At 42.1% G+C, this 27,247-nt stretch overlaps 1 protein-coding gene across 2 annotated transcripts in view; it reads right to left on the minus strand.

The window, feature by feature from the left end:
• Positions 1-14,693: 14,693 nt before the first annotated feature.
• CDH18 (cadherin 18) overlaps positions 14,694-27,247 on the minus strand; it is a gene marked incomplete at its 5' end in the record, with an annotated part of 186,290 nt that continues 173,736 nt past the window's right edge. The window contains 2 exons of one of the 2 annotated variants that reach the window (XM_083358384.1): positions 14,694-15,334; positions 24,501-24,752. In XM_083358384.1, coding sequence (XP_083214510.1) covers positions 14,844-15,334; positions 24,501-24,752 — 743 coding nt within the window. In that variant the 3' untranslated portion in view covers positions 14,694-14,843. Of the gene's footprint in view, positions 15,335-24,485; positions 24,753-27,247 lie in introns of both variants that reach the window. The other variant, XM_083358383.1, reaches the window with a different exon arrangement.

Here is a 27,247-nt window from a genome sequence, read left to right on the forward strand (position 1 = left end):
TATCAAGGTTCAATAAGAAGACAAACAATTGGAGACACACATACCCATGCTAGAGCTCCCAAATGAATATCCTGTCCTCAGTACCTGAAAAAGAACCAGATCTTCTAGGGCGATCCCTATTTCAGTGGGCAGACTCTTCTACATAGTGTCATGACAGATAAAGTATGTTGATGGGGATCCACTAGACAAGATTGTTGGCACCTGGAATATGCTCATTTTAGCAGATCTGGCGAGGTGGGCAAAAACCAGTGGAGAGAGGCGTTCCCGTAAGTAATGTGAACCCACTTCGTCTATATCTTTAAAGTGCCAACCACCAGCTCAACTTGTACCCAGAAACTTAGCGGGAGGCAGGACAGTTTATAGTCCCAAATCTCATGTTCTGCTGTATTCTGGCCCAGCTGAAACTTCCAAATTTTCTTCAAGAGCAGCCCCATGTAAAGTGCATTTCAGTAGTCCAACTGGGAATAGACTAAGGTGTGAGTAATTGTAAGTAATACCTCCTGATCCAGGAATGAAATTGACTGGTGCAGCATATGTATTTGTGCAAAAGCTCCTTCACCACAGTTACCACCTGCTCCTCAGTGGGTTCCAGCTTGCCTTGGTATCGATTCATTTCAAAGAGAACAAGAATTCTGCTGAAACTTTGAAGTAGAGAGAAGAAATGATGCTCGTTGTCCTCAGTATCTCTCCTTTCTAAGCGTTAGTGCTTATAGCATGGGTGAGAATGCCCTTTCCCCCCTCCAGCAAGACTCCTTATTTAGGAAATGATCCCCGTCACATATCTCATTGCATGTTATTGTGCATGCCAATTCATGGACATATGTCTTAGCATAGGGAGGTAAGGAGAAAAAAAATGGATTTTTTTTGTTATAATGTCATATCAATCCCAGGATTTATATATCTTGTCTGATGCAGGGACCCAAGTAGGAAAGCTGGGGTTAAAGCAGGGCTTTTCAACCTTTTCACCGATTGTACCAATTTTAGAATATGGCAACATTCAAGTACCACCAGTCACCTAGCAAGGTGTCAAAAACTTGATGACCAAAAAAAAAGGGAAAAAGTGATAAAGCACAGGTAGTCCTTGACTTACAACAGTTTGTTTAGTGACCGTTCAAAGTTTTTTATTTTATTTTATTTTATTAATATTTCTATACCGCCCTTCTCCCAAAGGACTCAGGGCGGTTCACAGGGCAAGAATAAAATACAAAGTTACAAATATTAAAAGGTTACGATGACACTGAAAAAAGTGATGTATGACCATTTTTCACACTTATGACCGTTGCAGCATCCCCAGGGTCATGTGATTTACATTTGGATGCTTGGCAATCGATTCATATTTATGATGGTCACATTGTTCATGGTCACCATTTGCAACCTTCTGACAAGCAAAGCTAGTGGGGAAATCAGATTCACTTAACAACCATGTTACTAATTTAATCTCTCTCTCTCCCTCTCCCCCTTTCTCTCTCTCCCTCTCTATTTCTCTCTCTCTCCCTTTCTTTCTCTCTCTCCCTCTTTCTCTCTCTCCCTCCTCTCTTCCTCTTTCTCTCCCTCTATTTCTCTCCCTCTCCCTCCCTTTCTTTCTCTCTCCATCCATTTCTCTCTCCATCTCTCCCTTTCTCTCTCTCCCTCTATGTCTCTCTCTCCCTCCCTCTCTCTCCCTCCCTTTCCCTTTCTCTCCTTCTCTCTCTCTCCCCCTCCCATTCTTTTTCTCCTTCTCTCTGCTTCTTTATATCTCCCTCCCTCCCTCTTCCTCCCTTTTTCTCTCTCCCTCTCTCATTTTCTCTCCCTCTATTTCTCTCTCTCCCTCTTTCTTTCTCCTTCTATTTTTCTCTCCCTCCTTCTTTCTCTCCTTCTCTCTCTCCCTCCCTTTACCTCTTTCCCTCCCTTTCTTTCTCTCCTCTTTCTCTCTCCCTCTCTATTTCTCTCCCTCTCTCTCTCCTTCCCTCTCTCCCATTGTCCCTTCCTTCTTTCCTTCCTTTCTTCCTTCCCCTCCCTCTTTATCCCTCCCTCCTTCCTTCCCTCCCTCCCTCCCTCTCATTGTCATTTCCTTCCTTCCTTCCTTCCTTCCTTCCTTCCTTCCTTCCTTCTTTCCTTCCTTCCTTCCTTCCTTCCTTCCTTCCTTCCTTCCTTCCTTCCTTCCTTCCAAATCCATTTTTACCAAGAAACCTGATGCCCACTTAACCCTTTATGAAGCACCGGAGGAAAGTTGGGGAAGATCTATCAATGATACTTGGAGGTTGCCAGCTCATTTAATAAGCTTTATTCTAGCAACAGAAATGCCTTGCATTTGCTCAGAGTCGATCCATGCATGCCAACAATGCTGCTGTGGACCACAGGAGGGATGAAAGACATGCCAAAGCACCCTTCACCCTTCTGCAGACGTGGCCGGAGTCCAGGATGGGGGGAGATCCAGGACTGAGGCACACTTGGGGAAGTGCATGGCAGCAACTCACAACCTGCTGCTCTTGGTGGATGGAGGTACAAATCCAGCCAACCAGGGCTCAGAGTTCATTGACTGTCCCAGTCCACAGCGGCGCTTCCACCTTTCCCAGGGTGGCTCCTGCAGACGAAATGCAGTGCAGGGCACCAGCATGCCCCACTGCCACAGAAGCTGTCTGCCGGAGCAGCTCTGACTCCTTCACCCCTGCCAGGCTCTTGTCCCGGAGCTTCCCACTGCTGGAAGCCTGTGGCATGCATTGGCAGCGGTGTAGTGGGGCTTGTGAAAAATGGGGCAGGCAGTAGTGGCTGCTCCCAGCACCAGCCAAGGGCAAGCAGGGCAAGGCCACTCCTGCTCAAACTCCAGGGTTCGGCGGCCAGCAAGGCACTTGCTCAGGGCTCTCCCAGGGCTGGTGGGCCAAACAGGGACCAGTCTCCCCCTCTCTGTGCTAGAGTGGGCAGCGGCAGTGGCTCCCAGCACTGGCCAAGGGCAATCAAAAAAGGCCACTCCTGCTCGAAAGCCAGGGTTTGGTGGCTGGCAAGGCACTTGCGCAGGACTCTCCCAGGTCTGGCGGGCCAAATGGAGACGAGCCTCCTCCTCTCCTTGCTAGAGCAGCACCCGTGGAGGCAGCCCTGTGGCCTGGCGCATGTGGCTGATGGGCTGATACCCACTTAACTATAACACTTCTATCATAATCCAAGCAATCACAATCCTCAAATCACTTTACAGACATAAATTGAGGAAAATTAAAGCCAGGCACCTTGGGAAGAGGAGACGGGGAAAAGTCTCAAGCTCCGGGAGGCACCATGAGGGGTATCGCAAGCTCGCTGGGGGGCAGGAGGAAAAGAAGATGGAAGGCTACAACAGAGAGAGAGAGAGAGAGAGAGAGAGAGAGAGAGAGAGAGAAGGGGGAAAAGAAGGAGGGGACGGTTGTGAGGTTGGTGCTCAGGGCCATGACGCGAGCAGTCTCAAACACCTACCTGCTAAGGCAATGGATAGCTCTGTCCCATCAGACTCATGCTTACTTGTGAAGTAAGAAGAGGGGGAAGGGTGACATGGATCCCGCATGAGAAGAAGTCAATCCGGTTGCTGCACAATGAGTCCCTGGGGAGGGCAGGGCCTCGCTCTGCGCCTGTGCTATTCGCGCACCCTTGGTAGGGTTCCTGCAGGCTGTTGCCAAGCAGCATGTTTTCCGGCAGCAAGTGGATCGTGGGTGGGGAGGTGGGGAGGAGGAAGGCGATGCTGCGTACCACCAGCCAGGTGCTCACGTACCACCAGTGGTACAGATACCACTGGTTGAAAAGCCCTGGGTTAAAGTATTTGTTTATTCAACAAATGTATTCAGCTGTCCATAATAAAAAAAAACTCAAAAGCATAAGAAACAAAAATATCCACATATCACGCACACACCCCTCTCCATTATGATCCTGGTTTCAGTTAGGTCTTCATGGTCTTCTAAAAGGCCAACAATCTTCAGGAGATTGTTCCATAAGGCAGATGCCATAACAAAACAGGCATGTTTCCAACATCCAAACAGGTGACATGCTTTACTAAAGAAACCCAGAGTGCCTACTTTTCTGGATCTGGTACAGTAGGCAGAAACCATTAGGGCCAGTTGGTCCTGCAAGAATGTTGACATTAATGCTGTGCCATTGCAATGCAAGCTTTCCATCCTTATGGATTGTAGTGAAGGCTCCTGGATGAATGCCTGACCATTTACAGTATTAGGAAGAGAAAATGAAGGCTAAAGAAGCAAATTCCATCTTTTTCTCTTAGAAGGCAACCGACATAGAATACCTTTGAAAGAATTCTTAAAAAAATAAAAAATATGGTTTTAAAACAACAACCATTTTTATTCTTTATAGCCTTAGGAAGTAAGCTGAAGTGAAATGTTTGGAGTTTGTCTGAAGAATTGCAGTTTTAACCTGTTATTTTTTTCTCCCTCACATTTCCCAGTGGAACTGTTAATCTCCAACAATGAATCCATTCCCAGTTTGCTTATGACACAGTCGGGTTGTTTTCCCCATAAATAGACTATTATTGTGTGTAAAGGATAGTTTAAAAAAAGTACTGTAAAATAAGAAAAAGATGAAGAGTATAGCCATCCGTTGGGGGTTATTTTAGCCTAGCTGAAGTTAAGTTCCCGTCTTATCACTTCTAATGAGGAGGCAATAATTGCAATATCATTGCAATTCCTTGAGTATACCTGATCAGTATTTCAACTTTATGAAAAATCACAATAGTTTATTAAGTTCTGCTTTAATACCTACCAAATTCTTGAGATTTGATTTTGGCAAAAAAGCTTAACATATGATATAATGTCTCCATGCAGAATGAGCGATAAGTACACCCACTGGTGATTCTGGGGTCTTTTGAGTCTGATAGCCCAGTATATATATATATGTTTGGCGGGTCAAATCCCGAGTGCCGCGTAACAGAGTGAGTGCCTGTTACTCGTCCCAGCTTCTGCCAACCTAGCAGTTCGAAAGCACGCAAAAATGCAAGTAGAAAAATAGGGACCACTACGGTGGGAAGGTAACAGCGTTCCATGCGCCTCTGGCATCTAGTCATGCCAGCCACATGACCACGGAGATGTCCTCGGACAAGCACTGGATCTTCGGCTTTGAAACGGAGATGAGCATCAGCCCCTAGAGTCGGAAACGATTAGCACGCATGTGCGGGAGAACCTTTACCTTTACCTATACAAGAAGGAAGCACACCTGCACAACTGATACCACTGCAACACTGTCGGTTGCTATTCAAATATGTACAATTCATATTACATATATCAGCTCTGGTCCAGCATTAATCATTCAAATGGGAAGGCAGGGCTTTATCTCCTTCCTCTCCTGATCCTTCAAGGCTGATGGGAAAGAGCAGAGAGTAGGTTGTAATTGTGTTGGTGCCCCCTCACAAAATTGTGAAATCTGCGTAGTTATCATTACTCAGATCTTCTAGCAGAATCCAAAAAAATCTGAGAATGAAGTCAGTAAATTAGATTTATGATCACCAAGAGGATTATCCTGAAATAATTGACCCTCCTTAGCAAAAGCTATCTAGGTTTCAACTGCTCAGCCAATGCCTAGAATGGATTATTGCACATTCATTTGGAAGATATTTTCAACCAATAGTGCAACTTGCAAAGACTAAAGCATCTACTGCATTTGCTTAGGATTGTATTTCTTAATCCATTTTTAAGCAGCAAATTAATTGAGTAGCTTGATATATCTATGTCAATATGTGCTCTGCATGATTTTGATTATTTAGGGATAGGTCTTATAGTGAGATTTATTCTTTATTGTCTCATAACGTACCATTAGCAGAAAGAGTGCTTGAGATGCAGTGTTCAGAGGGAGCAAGAAAGCAGAATATATACCTGTGAACTGTTACTGCATAAAGAACTCCATGTTGCTGAATGACATTTTCTTTCCCATAACCTTTCTGATTAATCAAATCAAAGAAATGCCATATATATAAAATTTGTATTATACTGTAGTTGTTTTGAACTATTTTATGATTGTTCACTGCCCAGAATCACTTATTTGAGATAGAAATTGAATAATACCTGTGAAGAATTTTTCTTGCTTGCCACATATAAATTCCATTTTAATTGCTTTTAACTGTTTTATGTTTGTTCACCACCCAGAATTGCTTGCTTGAGATGGGCACCTATGGAAATTGAGTAAATAAACAAATAAATACATTTGACCTGTTGGTAATTGCCTAAGATAGTCATGCACAGTGGACAAAGCAACAAAGTTGTATTGAAGGCTGCATTATACAGGTGACTGGGACAAGGAATTAAGGGAATGTGTATGGGGACTTTTCACACCACAAAATAGCAGGGATTATGCAGGGATTGTGCTCAGAGATATCTGAGAGCTACAAGAAATGGAACTGGAAGTCATCTATCTTCCAATTGCCGTAGGATGCTAACTCCTGATCTGGAAACTCTATAGAATTTGAGGAATTTGATTTCCTCAAATCAAATACAACTCCTGGTGATACATAGGCATTTCCAGGTAGATCACTTCATAATATTATGGAAATAGTTTGGCACTCCGCAGTAGAGCTTATAGACAAGTCTATCTCTAATTAATATCTCCAGTAATCTTCCATTCAGGCAATAGCTATGTCCAACAATACAGTATTTAACTTTCTTAAGAGCAGCTAAGTGCTGCCACTTACCTCAGTTAAAATGACAACAATTGAAGAAAAGCAAAAACACATCTCCATCAACAGTAGATATGTTTTACCTGTCCAACAAAATACCTACTTGGAAACTACTCTCTCTCTCTCTCTCTCTCTCTCTCTCTCTCTGTGTGTGTGTGTGTGTGTGTGTGTGTGTGTGTGTATTTACAAATGAAAATATTTTTGTCCTTTTGGTTTATTGAAGGAAAATGTAACAATATGGAACAGCTACATTTGCTTGCAGAGGTATTTTTCACCTAATTTCCCATGAGATTGAACTGTTCACACTTCTCTTTAAAAATGTAGATGTTTTTTGCACACTGGAAAAAAAGTAAGAATGAGGCAACTTTCAAATACTGCTGTTACTGTTCTCTAATTAATACATGGTGCTAGATTAGAGGTGTAACAAGAATGAATTTTCTCATTGTCAAGCACTCCTAAGCAGCTGGGCCTAGCAATCAACACTGCTGACTTTCTGTCATCCCGCCAGTTCACAACCTAAAACCACAAAGATAAACATAGAGGGGCGAGCTTGCAAACATGATTCATGAATAAGGTCTAGAAAAGGTCTTGATAGCGGCAAAAAAAATCACTCACCTTTTTGAAAAGAAAAGAAGAGAAGAGAAGAAAAAAAAACCTAGCAACTCCCCTCCTTCTGGTTTGAAGATTGTCAGTCAGAAGCATTAACAAACAGTTCAGATAGACGCCAAATGTTTTTCTGATGTGTCAGTCATTTTGATCTGTGCTATTTGCTGTAAAGCTTTAATTCTGGAACAAGGCAAGCAAGCAGCAGGAACCTCTGGAGGGAGGAGTGTAGTCTGCAGATGTCAGATTCTAAGGCAAAGCGGATGCTGCAAAAGTGCTGTCTCAAAAGTGAGAGAAATAAATCCCACAGGTCTCCATACAGCTGGAGGCCATACACACAGAATCAGGCTTTCCAGGCACCATCCATGACTCAGGCGGGTGGGGAAATCAAGCAAGCTCAGTACTGACACATCTATCTGCCCTTTGAGAGGGGAGAGGAAAATGAAATGAAATTCTCCCATGCCCAGGAGAGGGAATAAGCTGAAATTCTCTGGTGTCTGGAACAGTACCTTGGGAATCTATCCAATTTTGAAGTCTCTCCTGCTGAGAGAGGCCTCAAGAGAGAAAATCACTCTGAGAAACATGACTTGGGGAAGTCTGGGGGGAAAGTCCATAAAGGGCCTGAAAAAAGGAGGAACAATCCAGGTGCCATGGGAGAGACTGGAGAAGATACCAGAGCCCTACAGGGTCCAAGAAAAAGTGAAAGAAAGTTGACTTAGTAAACTCATCTTGCTCATGCTAGTCTTTCTGGGGAAGCTGACGAAGCATGGGACTCCCTGCCTCGGCTTCCCAAAGTACCATTTGTGCTGCGTGGAAAAAAAAGAGTAATCTCTAACATTAGAGAGTCTAATGAGAAAGGAGAGCTAGGAGGAGTAATGGGAATTTTTTTTTGTTCCTCTTTCCAAAGCTTTTCTTTGATCTACAGCTTGGAAGGCTCACAATGTTTGTTTGTCATGCTAACAACACAGCACTCAAAAGGATATTTGAATCAAAGTCAGTAAGCAAAGGAAGCATTCAAATGCACCATGATACAATTGGGAGGGCATTATGATGGGGAGGTTGCATAGAAGAATCTGGGTTAGCATTTGGTGAGATCCTGACTTTAAATTTCTGGTTTTCCCCTTGCAGTTGGTGCAGGCAAGAAAGCATTTCTTCAATATTTGTAAACAGGAATTTTAACACATTAAATCTGGAGGCACAGTTTATTCTTACATGTGCTGTTCCCTGGATGGTTCCTTAAAACAATGAACCAATATTTTCATTACAGTGGCAAAACTAGCCTAATAAGATCCCTGTGTCTTAACCTTTTATGAATACAGGTTGGGCACCAGTTATTCTTGGGAATGAACCAAACAAGTCTTCCTTGGGCTGAGTTCCCAGATACACTTTGGGAGAAAAATGTAATCTGAAATCAACTGTGTTACTCTGTCCCATTGGGCATAGACTAATGGAGCAATTCAATATGGTAGCTTAGTTTTTTCAGTTACAGTTCTCACGCCATTAACTAATATTTGTTTTTAATCTCCTTATATTGATGCTGTAAGCCATGGTATGCATTAATATATTGCAGGCAAGAAAGCAAACAAATGGATCATGAAAAATTTAACCCAGAGTTCTCACTTGAGGCACAAATGACCAGGATCACATTATTCTAGTTTAGGTATTGTACATTACGCAAAGACCTAGCTCTCTGGAAAAGGCTCTAATACTGGGAAAGATGGAAAAAAAGAAGAATTATAGTCAGCAATGAGGTGAGTGAACTCAGTGGTGATAGGTGCACTGTTGGAAGAGCTGGGGTTAGAGACAGATCAAACACAGAGAAAATCTATCTATGTGGTTGCTGAGAGTTGACCATTACTTAATCAAATCACCCAGGAAACAGTGTAAGCATATAGCCAGAGAAATCTCTTTAAAGTTTAAATGCAACACAATCTTTCTCCAACAGTGATCACCCAGTTGGGAATTGTTAAATGTATATTATAAATGGGAGTTTTGTTCCCTCATAAAATGTATTTCCAAACAATACAAATATGAATCAGCTGTAGCAAAAATATGTTTTTACAATTGTTTGATATGATTCTCAGCATTATGACTATTATTATTTTATATGGCAATCCAAAACCATTATGTATAATAGAATCTGTCCTTTCAACCACTCATATATCACAACAAGGTTTTGAAAAAGAGACCGCACTTATGAATTGCATAACTGTCATGTGTGCATGGAAGGTTTCTATATATTCAAAATTACACGAGTGATGGCTTCAAATCTATCAAAAAATATACCTTTTAAGATAGCAATATCACAACTGAACTCTATAACACAACAGTAGTGACCAATTTTGACAGACAAATCAGAACATAATTTTGTATTTTTGACAGTGTCTTCAATTTTACCTTATATCCATTATGATGCTATTCTAAATGATACCCTTAATCAGAGCTTACAATCTTCTTAGGTGTAAATGGGATATTGTAAAATTCATTGGCCACATTTTTTTTTAAAAAAGTAATGGAATCCTACTGAAATTAATGAGGTATAACCTGGTTGGAGCTAGTACATCCAGTTTGTAAATTCTACCTTTGAATTTGGCTTCCAGTTCCTTCCTAGCTATTTCTGACCTCCATTCCTAACTTACATGTGTATACTGCATATTCATGATTTTGTATGATTTAGTGCTTAAGGCTGCTTTGAGAACATGGCACATGACATGCAGTATGAAGCATTTGGGGCATTTTTTGGATGCTGCTGCTGTTATTATAACTGTTATCCTTGAAATGGTGATAATGTTTAGGGGTGGCATTCTTTTTTACAAGACCCGTGCATCGGCATCTTATTTTAATGTGTGCCATTCTGTATACAGGAAGTGACAATAACAGCTATCTTACCTTATGTGTTAGGCATCACTGAGTCAGGTTCAACCTCCAGTGATTGCACTGGCAAATGCACATTATTTTAATGTATCTCTAGCAATTTCTTGTAACCCTTTCCAAACATTCCTATATTCTCTTTGATGTTATCTATCTAGCTTATCTGTGGCCTTTATCTATATATTCATAGCCTTTCCCTCAAGTTCGCCAAGTACAGTAATTGTTTCTCATCCATAACCTGTTCACATCAGATGCTTAAATTCTGTTTGCTGATCATCACCTCAATAAAACAATCATTCTTTTATCCAGCATTGGTTCTTGATGCCGTGGACCTAAGTCAATTTTGTCAGAACTTAAGCCAAATTAAATTGGTTTCACCTTGATCAAATATACTATCAAATATAGTGATTATATTTATAACTATATAAGCTATATTATATAAAATATATAAGCTCTACAACTGAGGCTATAGAGCTTACTGTGTAAAAGTTAGAAAATTCAGTGCTGTGTTTTTGAGGATGTGAGTACAGCATCTCATCTCACTGAAGAACCCTTATAAACACTCTGCTAGTAAGCAGAATGTCCATCCTCAGGTTTCATAATAAGATGCTTTTATTTAGCTATTTATTTCTGTTTGGAATAATTCCTAATTTCTACCCAGGCCTTATTTAGAGGCAAATAAGAGAGATGGGCCTCATGTTTCACCTACAGCAACTTAATATGTACAGGCCCTGCTACCGCCATCCTCAATTTCCCTGCACTAAACAGAATACAGAAAAGTACAAGACCGAACCCTTTTTGAGAATTCAGAATATTGCTAAAGCATGTTACCTCCCTTATTTCTTTATTTATTATTTATGTACTGTATATATTTATTCAATTATTATTCTTGTATGCTGCCCATTCCTGAAGGCTCTAGACCAGGGGTGTCAAACTCAATTTCATTGAGGGCCGCATCAGCATTGCGGTTGCCCTTGGGGGGCCGGGTGGGTATGGCCAGGGTGGGTGTGGCCTACTGGGTGGGCGTGGCTAGAGTGCGTGTGGCCTACTGGGTGGGCGTGGCCAGCTCTACATTGTTCGCATCAAGGGTGCCTATGGGGGCCTGGGCAGGAGTGGGACAGATCTGAGGGTTTCTGGCAGGAGGAGGGTCTCTGGGCCAGGGCCAAGGCAGGGGGGACGTTCCCTCACTGTTTCCAGGATGGCTTCGCGGGCCACATGAAACCACTTTGCGGGCCAAATCCGGCCCCCGGGCCTTGTGTTTGACATGTCTGCTCTAGACAGTTAAGCATGAAACTCCCTCCCAACTCCAATGCCTGGGGCAATGCCTGGGGCAGCCAGTCCTATGCCGACCTGATCAGCCAGGCCATCCAGAGTGCGCTGACAAGCAGCTGACCCTGGCACAGATCTATGAGTGGATGGCCTGTTCCATGCCCTACTTCCATGTCAAGGGCGACAGCAACAGCTCCGCCGGCTGGAAGAACTCCATCCAACACAATCTCTCCCTGAATAACAAGTTCATCAAAGTGCACATATAAACCAGGGCTGATGAATGATTTATCCCAGTGATTTCATGTAGATGTTGAAATAAATGGGCATGGAATCCCTGAGGCATACCACAAAGTCGAGATCTCCAGGTAAATCTCTTTTCATACCACAACCAAACTGGAATTGGCCCCTCAGTAAGGAGGAGAAACTCTTTAAACAATGTTCCTCACTCAAGTCCCTTGAAGGTGATCCAGAATGATCGACTGGATGGTAATTTCGAAAACCACCAGGAGATCAAGGAGAACCAGGATGGTTGTACTCTCCCAATTTTTCTCTCTGCAAATGTAATCAAGAGCATATCTAACAGTATCTAGGATTGTTGGATCAAGTGAAGACTTCTTGAGTGAGAGATGTAACATAGCTTCCTTCAGAGAAAAAGGAAATGCCTCTTTATCCAATGAAACATTGAACCCACTTGAATCTAATCTCCAGTCACCTCAGTAGGCACCTTGATGACTATGAAAATAATAATAATAATAATAATAATAATAATAATAATAATAATAATAATAATAATAATAATAATAATAATAATAATAATAAAAACCAATGGAGAGTAGAACGAACACTACAAAGGGCCCTATCCACTTCCCAGGGACTCACAGATTCAAGATGGAATCTCATCATCTCCATGGATAATGTCAAAATCCAACTTCTTTGAAATGTAAATAAAAATTCAGGATGAGGCTGACCTGCACAGTCCCATCCTGCTTATTTATTGTATTATATTCTACCCAGCCATAATTTCTATATATAGAAGTGTGTTTATCTTAGAGGTTTAATGTTACTTGTTGATTACATCATCAAAAAGTAACTGTTAAAGTGCAAATACTAGTAACTAACTGAATAACTAAAAAGCTATATTGAGAAATTGCTACTTTAATCTTCTGTGAGAAAATTAATATAGCCTAATTCTCTAAATTGCGGCAGGGTATCTGAAGGACTGTAGGCTTTTGCATACCTCCCTTTCAGTGTCAGAAAGGACAATCTGCTGTCAGAGGCCTTTCATTAAATGAAACCTAAGCAGCTGGTAGGTTTCTAAACACAGAACTGAGGAAAGGGACATTACAAGGCAAACTCAAGGAACTCTTGGAATCACAAGATTTAACACAGTTACTCCCTCCTTATCCAGAAAAAAAATAGAAAAATAAGCTATGTCATCCTAGAGCTATCATCACATTGTAGAGCAGTTAGAGAACATAGGAAGCGGAGGAACTACCACATCTCACCCAAGGTAGAAGAAGGGGGACTGCTATGGTAAACTGTTCAGCTACTGTAATAATTCAATAGGAGGATTCAAGGCTTATATAAGCCAAAAACCTACCCATGAGATTTTTTTTTATGTTTCTGAATGATCCTACTACTCTTGTTATGTGTCCCTCAAGCTAAATGTTATTCATTGTAAAATTAGTCACTTTGAGAAGTTTTCACCTATGAGTGGGGAAAAAAGCTAAGTTTTAATTATGAGAAATTTGGGAAACACTACTATAGGATGTACTACAGTAATGAAAATATTGATACTATCTCTCCTGATGTATCTATTTTAATTCAGTGGCAGATGTTGAAAATTATGTGTTCATTCAAACAACTGCAATGTTTTGCCTCTGGTATACCAAAATTATTTCTTTATTCTGGTAGATTAGATCTGGAAGAAATTTATAATATAGGATAAGTCTAACCAATATGTTTCTGACTAAGGTGAAGTCTCTTCCTTTTCTATATGGAAAAGTCAAATGGACTAGATTGAATCTGAAGGATATAACTGAAGTGGGGCAATGCACACCACCAAAGAGGAGGAAGTAGATAAGGAAAAAATGTCACATTCAACACTATCTTCCTTGTTATTTCCATTTCCAAACATCTGATCAAGATGATTCAACATAAAGATAGCTGTTTGTCATTTCAGCAAATACTTGTAATGTGAGGATTCCAGATATTGTTTAGATATCCTTTTATAGCTCCACTTTGCAATGACATAATATGAATATCTTATATTGTTGCTACTGCGTTGGTTCATTACATTGAGTTGACCAACTTAGCAATAAGATTTACAGAATGTGCTTTCAAGTCATTTCTGATAATTCCATCTGTTTAGATAATAAAGTATACCAGTATTTCCCACTTTACATTTTTCAGAGTAAAATCCCCATCAACCTCTACTCTGCCTAGGATCATTTGAATTAAAGACTATAGCATCCTGAAAAGACCAATTTGAAAAAAAATAGCCTGTTCTCTATGTCAAAATATATGGAAATCCCATTATATCAAATCAAGTTTACTTACATCAGGACATAATTGATGAGAGATCTCTCATCTATATTTTTTGCCAATCTAAATGAAAATAAGACAATATAAGCTATTGCATAGCTTAACATGTAATACATTTTCTGTAAACAAAAGAAATCCTATTCATTTCCATTGCAGAAGGAAACTAAAAGCTGTTCCCTTAAATGAAAGGGAAAAAAATCTAGCTTTAAAAAAGGCAAAATAACTACAAAATGGAAGCATGTTATCAGGCAGAAATGTTTAAGAGGGGGGAAGATTATACATTTAAATAAGCAGCAATTTAATGCTTGCTTCATTACCTTTCCAGGACAGAAAGATTGAAGGTGGCTTGCAGAAATATTGCATTCACCAACAATACACAGGTTTTGTTTTTTTTAAAGAAATCTGCTGAATATTATTAATCTTGAATGTTATCTGTCACTTGACTAAATAATTCTAGTGTCCTCTTATGAAAGAAATAAAATACCTTGGATTGAATAAAACAGGAGAAATTTACTCTGCCTCCATTCAATTACCCAATAGCTCTAAGCTTACAGAGCTAATTATGTAATGCCACAACCAACCAAACAGAATTAGTTCTTCCTGTAAGTAGGCCTTCTATAGACCCACTGCAATTCTGATATATTTGAGGAAATTGTAAGCATGTTGGCATTGCTATTGTTACTATTACTGCACCACGGACTTTATTGAGCAACGGAAAATATACACAAAGGGACAAACTTTTCTTGGGGATGGAATGGTAATTTTTCCCTCAAAATTTGACTTTCTTCAGTTGAAGAACCCCATTTCAAATGAGAAAAGGGCACTTTTTTCTACAGCAACTGTGTACATCTTGAGTATATCGATATTCAGCCATTGTTGTCATTAGGCTTCCAAGTTGCTCAGAGATCTAAAATGTTCCATATTTGGGCAATGATCAAGATAATTAAGTTGTTCTTTCAGATTCTATTTCTCCATAAAGTTCAGCTAGCTTCTTGAACTTGGGTCCCCAGTCACCAAGATAATTATAATCCTGGTCAGAATGTGATGTGGCTGAATCCAAAGAACTGATAGATCCAGCTTCTGACCTTTGACCTTCATATGCATATGTCTGTAGAGAATCATATGGGGGCACAGTTGGATCAAGGTCTGCTTCAGCCAGCCTTTGCTTAATAAATTCGTGAACATCTATGTTGTCAAGTTGAGATGAAGTGGGATGTTTGGTTGCAGGCTTCACTTCAGGCCGAATATCCCTCCGGAATTTGAATTCTTCAGCAGCAGATGGGTTCCGCAGAGCAGTAATGTCAAAAGCTTCTGTATCTTCCTCGCCTCCACCCTCATCATCATAAGTGACAACATTTTCCCGGACATCCTCCTCTGAAATGACCAGAGGCTCCTTTTTGCTGCGTTTTAAAGTGATGAATAGGACCACTATGGCTGATGAGAAAATTCAGAATAGGATATTAGTAGGGCTGCTAACTGGTAAGTCATTCTAGTTGACTGATTAGCTGCATTTTGGCAGAATTATCTATTGCTATATTCATTTTAGCTGTGGGGGGTATTTTTGGCAGAGTTATCTATTATTTTATTCATTGACTAGGCTGAAATTAATTTGTGCCTCACTGGTACATCAATGTAACTTGCTCTTTGAGATAATTATAACTCCAAGATAAAATAGTATTTTCCTATCAACTAAAATGATCACAAAATATCCAAGTATGTTCTGGAATTAGATATTCAATTTCTGGGCCAGAGCTGGGCAATTTGAGGCATAATGATAAATACAGGAAAGATAAGATATTATAATATTTCTCAAGAAAAAATGTAATAATTTCCTTTCACTGTTCTATTACGGTAGCAAAAGAAGACCCACAGATGTAAAAAAAAAAACACCCTCCTATTGATTAAATAATCCCCTTCAACCACCCTACAAATGCCTTGAATGTACTGAGATGATTACATTACTAGAAATTAAAGTTTGTGGCTGACAGGAAAAACAAACTCATATATTCATGCTAGCATTTTACTGAAAAATTCCTTGTAACATATAGTATATACATTTATATTTATGTGATATTGGCATATCCACAGTATTTGCCTCTAATTACTCTAATAATGTGTGAGTTTTGAATTAATAGCTTGATAACTATTCACATTATGGAAAATCTGCACCTTTATAACCTTAAACATTGAGTAAAAGATTATTAAGATTATTATTAGTCAAGAGTATCCTCAAAACTCAAAACTGGAAAGCAAGCATGGCAGGCCCCTTAGAACCAATGCTTCTCGCTCTTAGCCACTTTAAGATGTGTGGACTTTTTATCACTTACGGTGGACATGTGATAAGGCAAAGAAATATTGGAGTAGGATTCATACATTAATGAAGAAAATTCTTAAAGTGAACATAAAGAATAAACCAGAAACTTTCCTTCCGGATCTAATGGAAAGAGAACTGGAAAACAAATTGGAACTCTGATTTTATATATGGTGACGGCAGTAAGATTGCTCTATGCACAAAAGTGGAAGGATCCCTCGATTCCTACCATGGACGAATGGTTACAAAAGCTCATGGAATTAGCAGAGATGGCCAAATTGACTGTGCTGATGAAAGAAAAGAATATAAGTAGTTTTGTTTCTACTTGGAAACCTTTTCTGGACTTTGTGCTTGAGGTGGGAAAAATGATGTCAAAATGATGTTTGACCAATTAGACTGATTTGCCGATACAGAAATGGCTAGTACATACTACTATACAAATGTAAAAAATTGAGATTTGATTTTAATGTCTGGTTTTATTGCAACATAGAGAGTCGGAAGTCAATGCCTTTTGTTTCTTCCCCTCCCTTTCTTCACACTTGTTTTGTTTTCTCTTTCTTTACTGTTGTCCCCTACTGTTTGCTTTTGTATTTTCACATTTTACGTTACAAATGAATAAAACTAATAATAAACAAAAGATGTGTGGACTTCAACTCCCAGAATTCCCCAGCCAGCATGTCTGCACATCTTAATGTGGCTATAGATTGAGAAATGGTGCATTAGACTTTATAAGGGCTATAGATCTCATATTGGGCACGGAAGGAGAAAAGGATTTCAGTGTCACAGGAGACTATGAAAAACACCTATTTTATTCAGAAATCTCCAAACACAGTATTAGAATTTAAGACATCTGCAGAGAAGAGAAATAATGTTATTAATATATTGGAGCTATTTGAGAAATAATTTCTTCATTTTAATGAAGCAGCCCTGCTAAACCATTCTAGAGATGCTGGAATGATAACTCTCAAGAATAATAGCCAATATGATGGCTAAAATTCTGGGGTCTGGAAGCCCACTCTGCAGGCTAGCAGGGTGAGGATGAACTTTAGATCTGACTTAATTGGGCTATATAGTCATTTTAAACACACACACACACACACACACAAACATATATATATATATGTCTTGAGTGTTTTGAGCACCTTGACGACCCACATATGGGTGAAATCTGCAATCCAAATTTATATATATATAAATGCCTCCTTAAGTAACACCAGCTGCCTGCAATTAGTGCAGGTTCGAGTCCCACCAGGCTCAAGGTTGACTCAGCCTTCCATCCTTCCAAGGTAGGTAAAATGAGGACCCAGATTGTTGGGGGCAATTAAGCTGACTTTGTAATAATGCCGCTTGGTGTGTGTGTGAAAGCCCTAACAAGCAGGCATATACATAGAATGAAGGCTACTGCTAAGCTGCTAAGCTTGTAAGCCGCCCTGAAATCCATATATATATGTGTGTGTGTGTAATTTTTTTTTGGCTTGCTAACAAAGAATAAAGGGAGACAGATATGATCATTTCAAACTTATTTGTTCTCATCAGTCAGCCATACCCTTCAGAGATTCGAACCTGGGCCGACTGCGTCTTAAGCAGTTGTTTTAACCCATAGGCCACAGGCTCTCTGTTTTAACCCGTAGGCCACAGGCTCTCTCTCTCTCTTTTGTTAGCTGAGAAGCAAGGGAGATATGTGTTAAATGTTTGTTAAGTATTTAGAATGCACTTGCTTAGGCCCCAAACAAATAAGTTTGAAATGATCATATCTGTCTCCCTTTATTCTTTGTTAGCAAGCCAAAAAAAATTACACAAATATGAACTGCCACTGCTGTGGCTACTGCCTGTAGATGGCCTTGGGTTAGGCTGAAACAGGAAATAAGATTTGTCCCATGTTTGGGGCATAAGCATGTGCTCCGACCCTCTGGTTTCTGCCCATGGTTCCGGGAGCGAGGATGAACAGCCACCTGAGCTCAGGCTCGTGTATTTTAATGCCAGGTCCGTAGTTAATAAGGCTCCTCTCATATGTGATTTGGTTGAGGAGGAGCATGCGGACCTGGCTTGCATTACGGAGACCTGGTTGGGCCCAGAGGGCGGTGTCCCTCTGGTTGTTCTTTGCCCATCTGGTTTCCGGGTGCTTCACCAGCCTCGGGCTCAAGGTAGGGGCGGAGGAGTGGTGGTAGTCATGAGGGAGACCTTATGTTCGTGGGAGGCCACCGTTGTCCAAATAGTTGGGTGTGAGTCCCTCCTCCTGAGATGTGGCCCTAGAGCTCAGTTGGCCTTGCTGCTGGTGTACTTTTCGCCTAGTCGCACAGCAGTAGCCCTGCCTGAGCTTCTCGACATCCTCTCAGGGTTGGTGATTGAGTTCCCCAAACTTATGGTTTTGGGTGACTTCAATCTACCATCCCTGGGGGGATCATCTGAGTTAGCTCAGGAGTTCATGGCTTCCATGATGGCCATGGACCTGATGCAAGTTATTCAGGGTCCAACTCATGGGGTGGTCACACGCTCAATTTGGTTTTTCTATCTGGACGGTGGTTAGATGATCTGGGTGGGGGTTCTCCAATTTTTATGCCCCTGTCATGGACCAATCATCATCTCCTGTGGTTGGTCTTCTGTTTTACCACCCCCCGTCATGGGGTTGTTGAACCAACGAGATGGTTCCGCCCTAGGTGCTTAATGGACCCTGAGCGGTTCCAGGTGGCGCTTGGGTCCCCACCTGCCTCCTTTGCTCACAACTCGGCCGATGCCCTAGTGGAAGCCTGGGAAAAGGCAGCCACGGAGGCACTCGACCGAGTTGTACCCATGCGGCCCTTGACCCGGTGCAGATCCCAATGGGCTCCATGGTTTTCTATGGAGCTCCGGGAGATGAAGCGTCGGAGACGGGGCCTAGAGAGCTGTTGGAGATCCAGCCGATCTGAATCCGACTGGTTGCGACTAAGGTCTTTTATGAGATCTTATCTCGCAGCGATGAGGACAGCAAGATTGCGACTAAGAGCCTACATTAGGTCTTATCTCGCTGCGATAAGGGAGGCGAGGTCTAACCACTTCGCCACCCTTATCGCGTCCGCAGATAATCGCCCGGCCGCCCTGTTTAGGGTGACTCGCTCCCTCCTAAATCAGGAGGTGAGGGAGGATCCCTTGCAGGGTCGTGCCGAGGAGTTTAACCAACATCTGTCGGACAAAATCGCTCGGATTCGGACCGGTCTGGACTCTGACTGGGCAGAGTCTGACGATCAGGACACTGGCGGTCTTGTCGATATCATCTGGGAGGAGTTTGATTCTGTGACTCCGGAGGAAGTGGACAGGATCATGGGGAGGCTGAGCACCACCACGTGTTTATTGGACCCGTGCCCTTCCTGGCTGGTCTATGCAGCCCGGGAGAGGACACGCAGCTGGTTCCAGGCAGTTATATCGGCTTCTCTGAGTGAGGGTTGCTTCCCCGCCGTCTTGAAAGAGGCGGTGGTGAGGCCTCTCCTCAAGAAGCCTGCCTTGGACCCAGCTGTATTAAACAACTTTCATCCTGTCTCCAACCTTCGCTTTCTTGCGAAGGTTGTTGAGAGTGTGGTGGCGCATCAGCTCCCTCTGGTCCTGGATGAAGCGGATTATCTAGACCCGTACCAATCGGGTTTCAGGCCCGGGCACAGCACGGAGACGGCATTGGTCGCGCTGGTGAATGATCTCTGGAGGGCTCGGGACAGGGGATATTCCTCTGTTCTAGTCCTATTAGACCTCTCGGCGGCTTTCGATACCATCGACCATGGTATCTTGCTGCGGCGTCTCAGGGGATTGGGAGTGGGAGGCACAGTTTTACAGTGGTTCTCCTCCTATCTCCGGGGACGTTCGCAGTCGGTGTTGGCAGGAGGACAGAGGTCAACCGCGAGGTCTCTCATTTGTGGAGTTCCTCAGGGGTCGGTCCTCTCGCCTCTCCTGTTCAACATCTACATGAAACCGCTGGGTGAGATCATTCGTGGCTTTGGAGTTGGGTATCATCAGTACGCTGATGATACCCAACTTTTCCTTTCGACCCCAAACCACCCCAGTGATACCCTCAACGTGATGTCCCGGTGCCTGGAGGCGGTTCGGGTCTGGATGGGGAGGAACAGACTCCAACTCAACCCCGACAAGACTGAGTGGCTTTGCATACCTTCATCCCGGGTTTATTTGGATGTTCCACCTTTGGCTATGGGGGGTGAACTATTACCCCCCGTAGATAGGGCTCGCAACTTGGGTGTCCTCCTAGATTCACGGCTCACCCTGGAAGACCATATAGGAGCTGTGACTAGGGGGGCCTTCGCCCAGGTACGCCTGGTGCGCCAGTTGCGGCCCTATCTTAGCCGGGATGATTTGTGCACGGTCACTCATGCGCTCGTGTCCTCTCGTCTAGACTACTGCAACGCTCTCTACATGGGGCTGCCCTTGAGGACCACCCGGAAGCTCCAACTGGTACAGAATGCAGCCGCGAGAGTTGTGTTGGGAGTCTCCCGATACTCCCACGTTACACCGCTGCTCCGTGAGCTGCATTGGTTGCCAGTTGTCTTCCGGGTGAGATTCAAGGTACTGGTAACAGTGTTTAAAGCCCTTCATGGCATGGGGCCGGAGTACCTTGGGGAACATCTGCTGCCGGCATCAAGCTCCCTGCGCCCTGTGCGTTCCCACAGAGAGGGCCTCCTCAGGGTGCCACCGATCAGAGAATGTCGATTGGTGGTCCCCAGGGGGAGATCCTTCTCTGTGGGCGCTCCGGAGCTGTGGAATCAGCTACCGGTAGAGCTCCGGATGGCGCCCGATCTTCGCTCCTTTCGTCGCGATCTCAAGACGTTTCTGTTTGTTCAAGCCGGCCTAGCCTGATGGGGATTGGTGGGGTTTTTATTCTTGTGTTTTAATTTTAACTTGGTGTTTTAGAACTTGATTCCAACTGTTTTAATATGGGCAATTATTTAATCTTGTTTTAACGTTTGTATTTAGTATTTTATTCTGCCCTGTGAACCGCCCTGAGTCCTCAGGGAGAAGGGCGGTATATAAATATTATTAAATTAAATTAAATTAAGATCTAACCACTTTGCTACCCTCATCGCGTCTGCAGATAATCGCCCGGCCGCCCTGTTTAGGGTGACTCACTCCCTCCTTAATCAGGAGGTGAGGGAGGAGCCCTTGCAGGGTCATGCCGAGGAGTTTAGTCAACATCTGTCGGACAAAATCGCTCGGATCTGGACCGGTTTGGACTCCGACTGGGCAGAGTCTGACGATGAGGACATGGGCAGTCTTGTTGATGTTATCTGGGAGGAGTTCGACCCTGTGACTCCTGAAGACGTGGGCAGGATCATGGGGAAGCTGAGCTCCACCACATGTTTATTGGACCCGTGCCACTCCTGGCTGGTTTATGCGGCCCGGGATGGGACACGAGGCTGGCTCCAGGCAGTGATAACTGCTTCCTTGAGTGAGGGTAGTTTTCCCGCCACCTTGAAAGAGGTGGTGGTGAGACCCCTCCTTAAGAAGCCTGCCCTGGACCCAGCTGTATTAAACAACTTTCGTCCGGTCTCCAACCTCCGCTTTCTCGCCAAGGTTGTTGAGAGCGTGGTGGCGCATCAGCTCCTGTTGTTCTTGGAGGAAGCTGATTATCTGGACCCGTACCAATCGGGTTTCAGGCCCGGGTACAGCACGGAGACGGCATTGGTCGCGCTGGTGAATGATCTCTGGCAGGCTCGGGACAAGGGTTGTTCCTCTGTCCTAGTCCTGTTAGACCTCTCAGCGGCTTTTGATACCATCGACCATGGTATCTTGCTGCAGCGTCTCAGGGGGTTGGGAGTGGGAGGCACAGTTTTTCAGTGGTTCTCCTCCTACCTTCTGGGACGTTCGCAGTCGGTGTTGGCAGGGGGGCAGAGGTTGACCTTGAGGCCTCTCGTTTGTGGAGTTCCTCAGGGATCGGTCCTCTCGCCTCTCCTGTTCAACATCTATATGAAGCCTCTGGGTGAGATCATTCGTGGTTTTGGAGTTGGGTATCATCAGTATCATCAGCTTTTCATTTCAACCCCAAAACACCCCAGTGATGCCCTCGACGTGATGTCCTGTTGCCTGGAGGCGGTCCGGGTCTGGATGGGGAGGAACAGGCTTTGGCTCAACCCTGACAAGACTGAGTGGCTGTGGGTGCTGGCATCTCGGGAAATTCAGATTATTCAATCTCTTACTATGGGGGGTGAGTTTTCCCCCCTGTAGATAGGGCTCACAACTTGGGGGTCCTCCTAGATTCACAGCTCTCCTTAGAAGATCATATAGGAGCTGTGACTAGGGGGGCCTTCGCCCAGGTTCACCTGGTGCGCCAGTTGTGGCCCTATCTGGACCGGGATGCCTTGAAAAAGTCACTCATGTGCTCGTGACCTCTCATTTGGACTACTGCAATGCTCTCTACATGGGGCTGCCCTTGAGGACCACTTGGAGGCTTCAACTGGTGCAGAATGTAGCCACGCGAGTTGTGTTGGGGGTCTCCCAATACTCCCATGTTACACCTCTGCTCCGCGAGCTGCATTGGCTTCCAGTTGCCCTCCAGGTGAGATTCAAGGTGCTGGTGATGACCTATAAAGCCCTACATGGCATGGGTCTGGATTACCTATGGCAACACCTGCTGCTGGCGTCAACCTCCCTCCATCCAGTGCACTCCCACAGAGAGGGCCTCCTCAGGGTGCCACCGATCAGAGAATGTTGACTGGTAGCCCCCAGGGGGAGGGCATTCTCTGTGGGCACGCCAGACCTGTGGAACCGCTTACCGGTTGAGCTCCGGATGGCCCCCGACCTTCGCTCCTTCCGACGGGATCTAAAAACCTATTTTTTGAACATGCCGGTCTGTTCTGATGGGTTCGAGGTTTGGGTTTTAACATGGCTTTTAACTATTGTATTATATCGGGCATCATTATTTAATGTTTTTTTAACTTTTGTACTTTGTATTTTGATATTTATTGCTCTGTACACCACCCTGAGTCCTTTGGGAGAAGGGCGATATAAAAATTTAATAAATATAATATAATAATAAATTTAACACATATCTCCTTTGCTTCTCAGCTAACAAAGAGAGAGAGCGCCTGTGGCCTAGGGGTTAAAACAACTGCTTAAGAAGCAGTCGGCCCAGGTTCAAATCTCAGAAGCGTATGGCTGACTGATGAGAACAAATAAGTTTGAAATGATCATATCTGTCTCCCTTTATTCTTTATTTATCCCTTTATTCTTTGTTAGCAAGCAAAAAACAATACACAAATATGAGCTGCCACTGATGTGGCTACTGCCTGTAGATGGTCTTGGGTTAGGCTGAAACAGGAAATAAGATTTGTCCTATGTTTGGGGCCTAAGCAAGTGCATTCTAAATACTTAACAAACATTTAACACACACACACACACACACACACACACACACACACACACACACACACACACATATTCTCAAACTTAGTGGATATGTTTGAATGGATGAATGGACAGTGTGAAATTCAACCTATTGAGAATATTAGCTAATGGATACTATTCAAAGAATATAAGTACGTAAACTCATAAAGTGTTCTGAGAAAAAGCATTTCCAGGGACATTTAACTAATGAAATGATCTTCTTGCTTCATCTGTCCCTTGCTCCTCTTGATGAGCCTTTGACTGTTATCAGTTCATGCCACAGAGAGATAATTAGCAAATGGCTTTCTTATTCTCCCTTTCTTTCTTCTGGCAGGGGGGATCCATTTCAAAAAGACTGTCTTCATCTCTTTTTCTTTTTCCCTGAGTGTATTAGCTTGCAACCCGAGTTGATGGTTTCCTGAAATCTTACCTGGTAGATCGATAATGCTAATTACTTACTGACCTCTGCAAAATTAATTCTGCTGGATTCCAGAAGCTCAGCCATTTGCTTTAAAGATTTCCCTGTCCTATCAATTTAGTTCAAGCTTGGAATTATTCATTTTTAAGACAGAACCCTGACTTTCTAACTACTGCTTATGAGAAATAGTTCCTAGCTCAGTTGTTATTTTTCTTAGTCTTCGCCTCACATGGTTGCATATTTTCTTCATTTTTGCAGCACGCTCACCTAGGTGGTATACTGAACCTATTAAGGAGAGATTTTGATGATCAATTGACTTATTGCAGAGTCTGATGCTGAAAAGAGTTGAGAGGGAGTGAAGATTTAGGATTAGACCCTGGGTCTCCCTACTCCCTGTCCAGGACCCTTAACTACTATATCACACTGGGTCTTGCAGCTCCAGGTTTAGTACTGCACCTCACACTGCTATTGGGATTATCTGAAGGTTCCAGAAAGGACACTAATTGAGGACTTACCCAGGAGAATGACAACACATAGCAGGATAGCAATTAATGCTCCTGTACTCAATCCTGCAGAGGAGAGGAAAGCTTCTGCGTGGCAGGTCCGCACACGGCCATCTCTTTCACATGCACATACCCGAATGACAAGAGTGGCACTACTGCTGAGAGGTGGGACCCCTGCATCAGAGATGACAATAGGAAGGTAATATACATCCTGGATAGTCCGACTAAATCTTCTCCTTCGGGTCAAGATGCTGGCTGTATTATCTGTAGGAGCAAGGATGAAATCAAAGTAGTATCAACAAAGATGATGCAAACATACTTAGGATACATATTATCTTTCATTATGTTTTTCATTTTCAACTTCTTGCGAATATCCTTCTTGTGAATATCCCTTAGATACACACTATAGTAAACTCTGGAATTGCCTGGATATCAGAGCCTCCTGATGTGTTTTGGGTCATTTTATGGATCCTGGGATGCTGTGAAAAAGGGCAAGGCTCACTGAAAACTGATCCTTTCTTTGAGATCTAAGATGAATGTGCATTTTCTTAGTTCAGATCCATGGGACTGAAGAGAAAAGGGTGTTGAGAGTGAAATGAAGGGAAGCGTCCTAACCTCAAAAAACTAACATAAGACTTATACAATACACCTTTAGCACTGGATAAGAAGGCGGAAACTAGTTAGTTTGTTGAAGGTACTTCAGTACCTAAAAATATTCCTGAAATTAAAAATAATCCAAAACATAAAGAAACCAATATCTTTGACCTGTTCTAATCCAGTTATACTTGACAATTAACATCCTTTCTTTAGCAGGACAGAAAGTGGGAAGTATAGGAAAAACATGATTTGGGTCCAGTGATTAATAAGAGGTTCATTTTAATTAGAAGAAACCTTTTGGATCCATTTGATAAGAATAAATAATCAAACACATGCATACAGATTCACAAAGAAAGGATTAGGTTATGTGAGGTACTTCAGAATATGTGAATAGATTCCTCCAGCTGTCTGACAGGGAACTGTTTTCTGATTTTTTTTTTCCTATCTGGATCTTCTTTTATTTTTTGCACCTTTCTTTGACTTCCTTCTAAGATAAACTTTTTCTCTGTTTACATTCCCTATTAATCCCCCCCCCCCCCGTTTTTCCCCCCTCTGTGGTCTTAGGAAATTTTTTTAACTTCTTTAAACAACTTGAGGTGAAAATCAGAAGGATCCAGAATGGCTTCACTGAGTGGCAAATAGGAATTCTTCTGATTATTGTTTTGATTAGCTAATATGTTCAGTTTATTAATTGTAACTGATTTGCTTCTTATGCTTAAACATTTTCTACATAACTTGCTTCATGGAGAAAATCTATATGGGTGCTAAGAATCAATATAGACTTAATGGCACATGAGCCATCCATTAGTATAATGTGCTGCTTATTTCACAATATGTCTTAATTATTTTCTGTCTTATCACAATTTTGCCTAAATATTTCAGTAACCTTTCAGTAATCTCCCCTTTGATGTCATTCTGGTTTAATGGTAATCTATGAGTTTATTGGAATAAACTAATCAAAAATAAATAAATATTTTAAAAAGATTCAGAAACATCTTTTTCAGAAAAACAACTTTTTCCCCTTTTTTTTTCCTATTCCCAACAATGCCACGCAGCTTCAGATTGCAAATATGGGGAACCCCAGTCTTGACGTAGGACAAAATGCACTGTGTTAGCCAAGAAATGGGTTGTGAATATAATTGTTTCATCAGCACAATAGTACCTTCTCTTATATTTAAGACTGAGATACCAAACGAGAATAAATCTAAAGTAACATTTTAAAAAAATGTTAATGTGCTCTTTCTGTTTATATTAACTCAATAGAGTGCTTTTTTTAACTCTGGTTATTTGTGTGTGTGTCTGTGAGTGAGTGAGTGAGAGAGAGAGAGAATTGTTTACTTGTGTTGCTGCTCTATATGCTTTGATAATGATTATAATGTTTACCTGTGATTCCTCCCTACTAACGTCTAGAATTAGTCACAAAATGGCAGTGGTGACAATTGAAATAATACTTTTTTAAAAGACCCTTTTGTAAGTAACCGGACATAATATATACCATATAATACATACATATTACTCATTTACATATGACATCTTCTAATGCACATACCAACCCCCCCACACACATGGACATCTCTTCCAATCCTACGATTATGTGGAATAACGTTTTACTTAAGTGTTGATTCTTAGCCAAAACCATGATGCTGGAGGAGGCTACAGTATATTAAGCATCAATTCTCAGTAATTTTACCTATCTTGAAAACAGCTGTTTCATTCATGGAAAATTGGAGCTAGATAAAATCCTCTTCTGAGAGGAAGAAAATCAACACAGCTAGCTCTTTAGCTTTTCTCAGAATTTTCATTTATTTATATATATATATATATATATATATATATATATATATATATATATATATATATTTATAGGCACTCAGAATGTCTTCTGGCATTCAAATGGCTATCTCTGTCACTTTCTTGCCCTGACAAAGTCAACAATTGATTAAATATACACTTTGATGAATGGACAGATCATTCTCCATTAGTTTATAGATACAGTATTAAACAATTGTCCAATGAAAGGGCTGCATTTTAAACACATTTATTAGAAATATAAAATCATAGTACGATGTTGCAAGCAACCTGATTTCTAAAATACTGTGAAATACATTGTTCCTCACTGTTATTTTTTTAGAAGAATAAAACTAAAAATGAATAGAAAGCAA

Source organism: Vipera ursinii (genome assembly GCF_947247035.1).
Source record: "Vipera ursinii genome assembly, chromosome: 3".
In the NCBI taxonomy this organism is placed as follows: Eukaryota; Metazoa; Chordata; class Lepidosauria; order Squamata; family Viperidae; genus Vipera; species Vipera ursinii.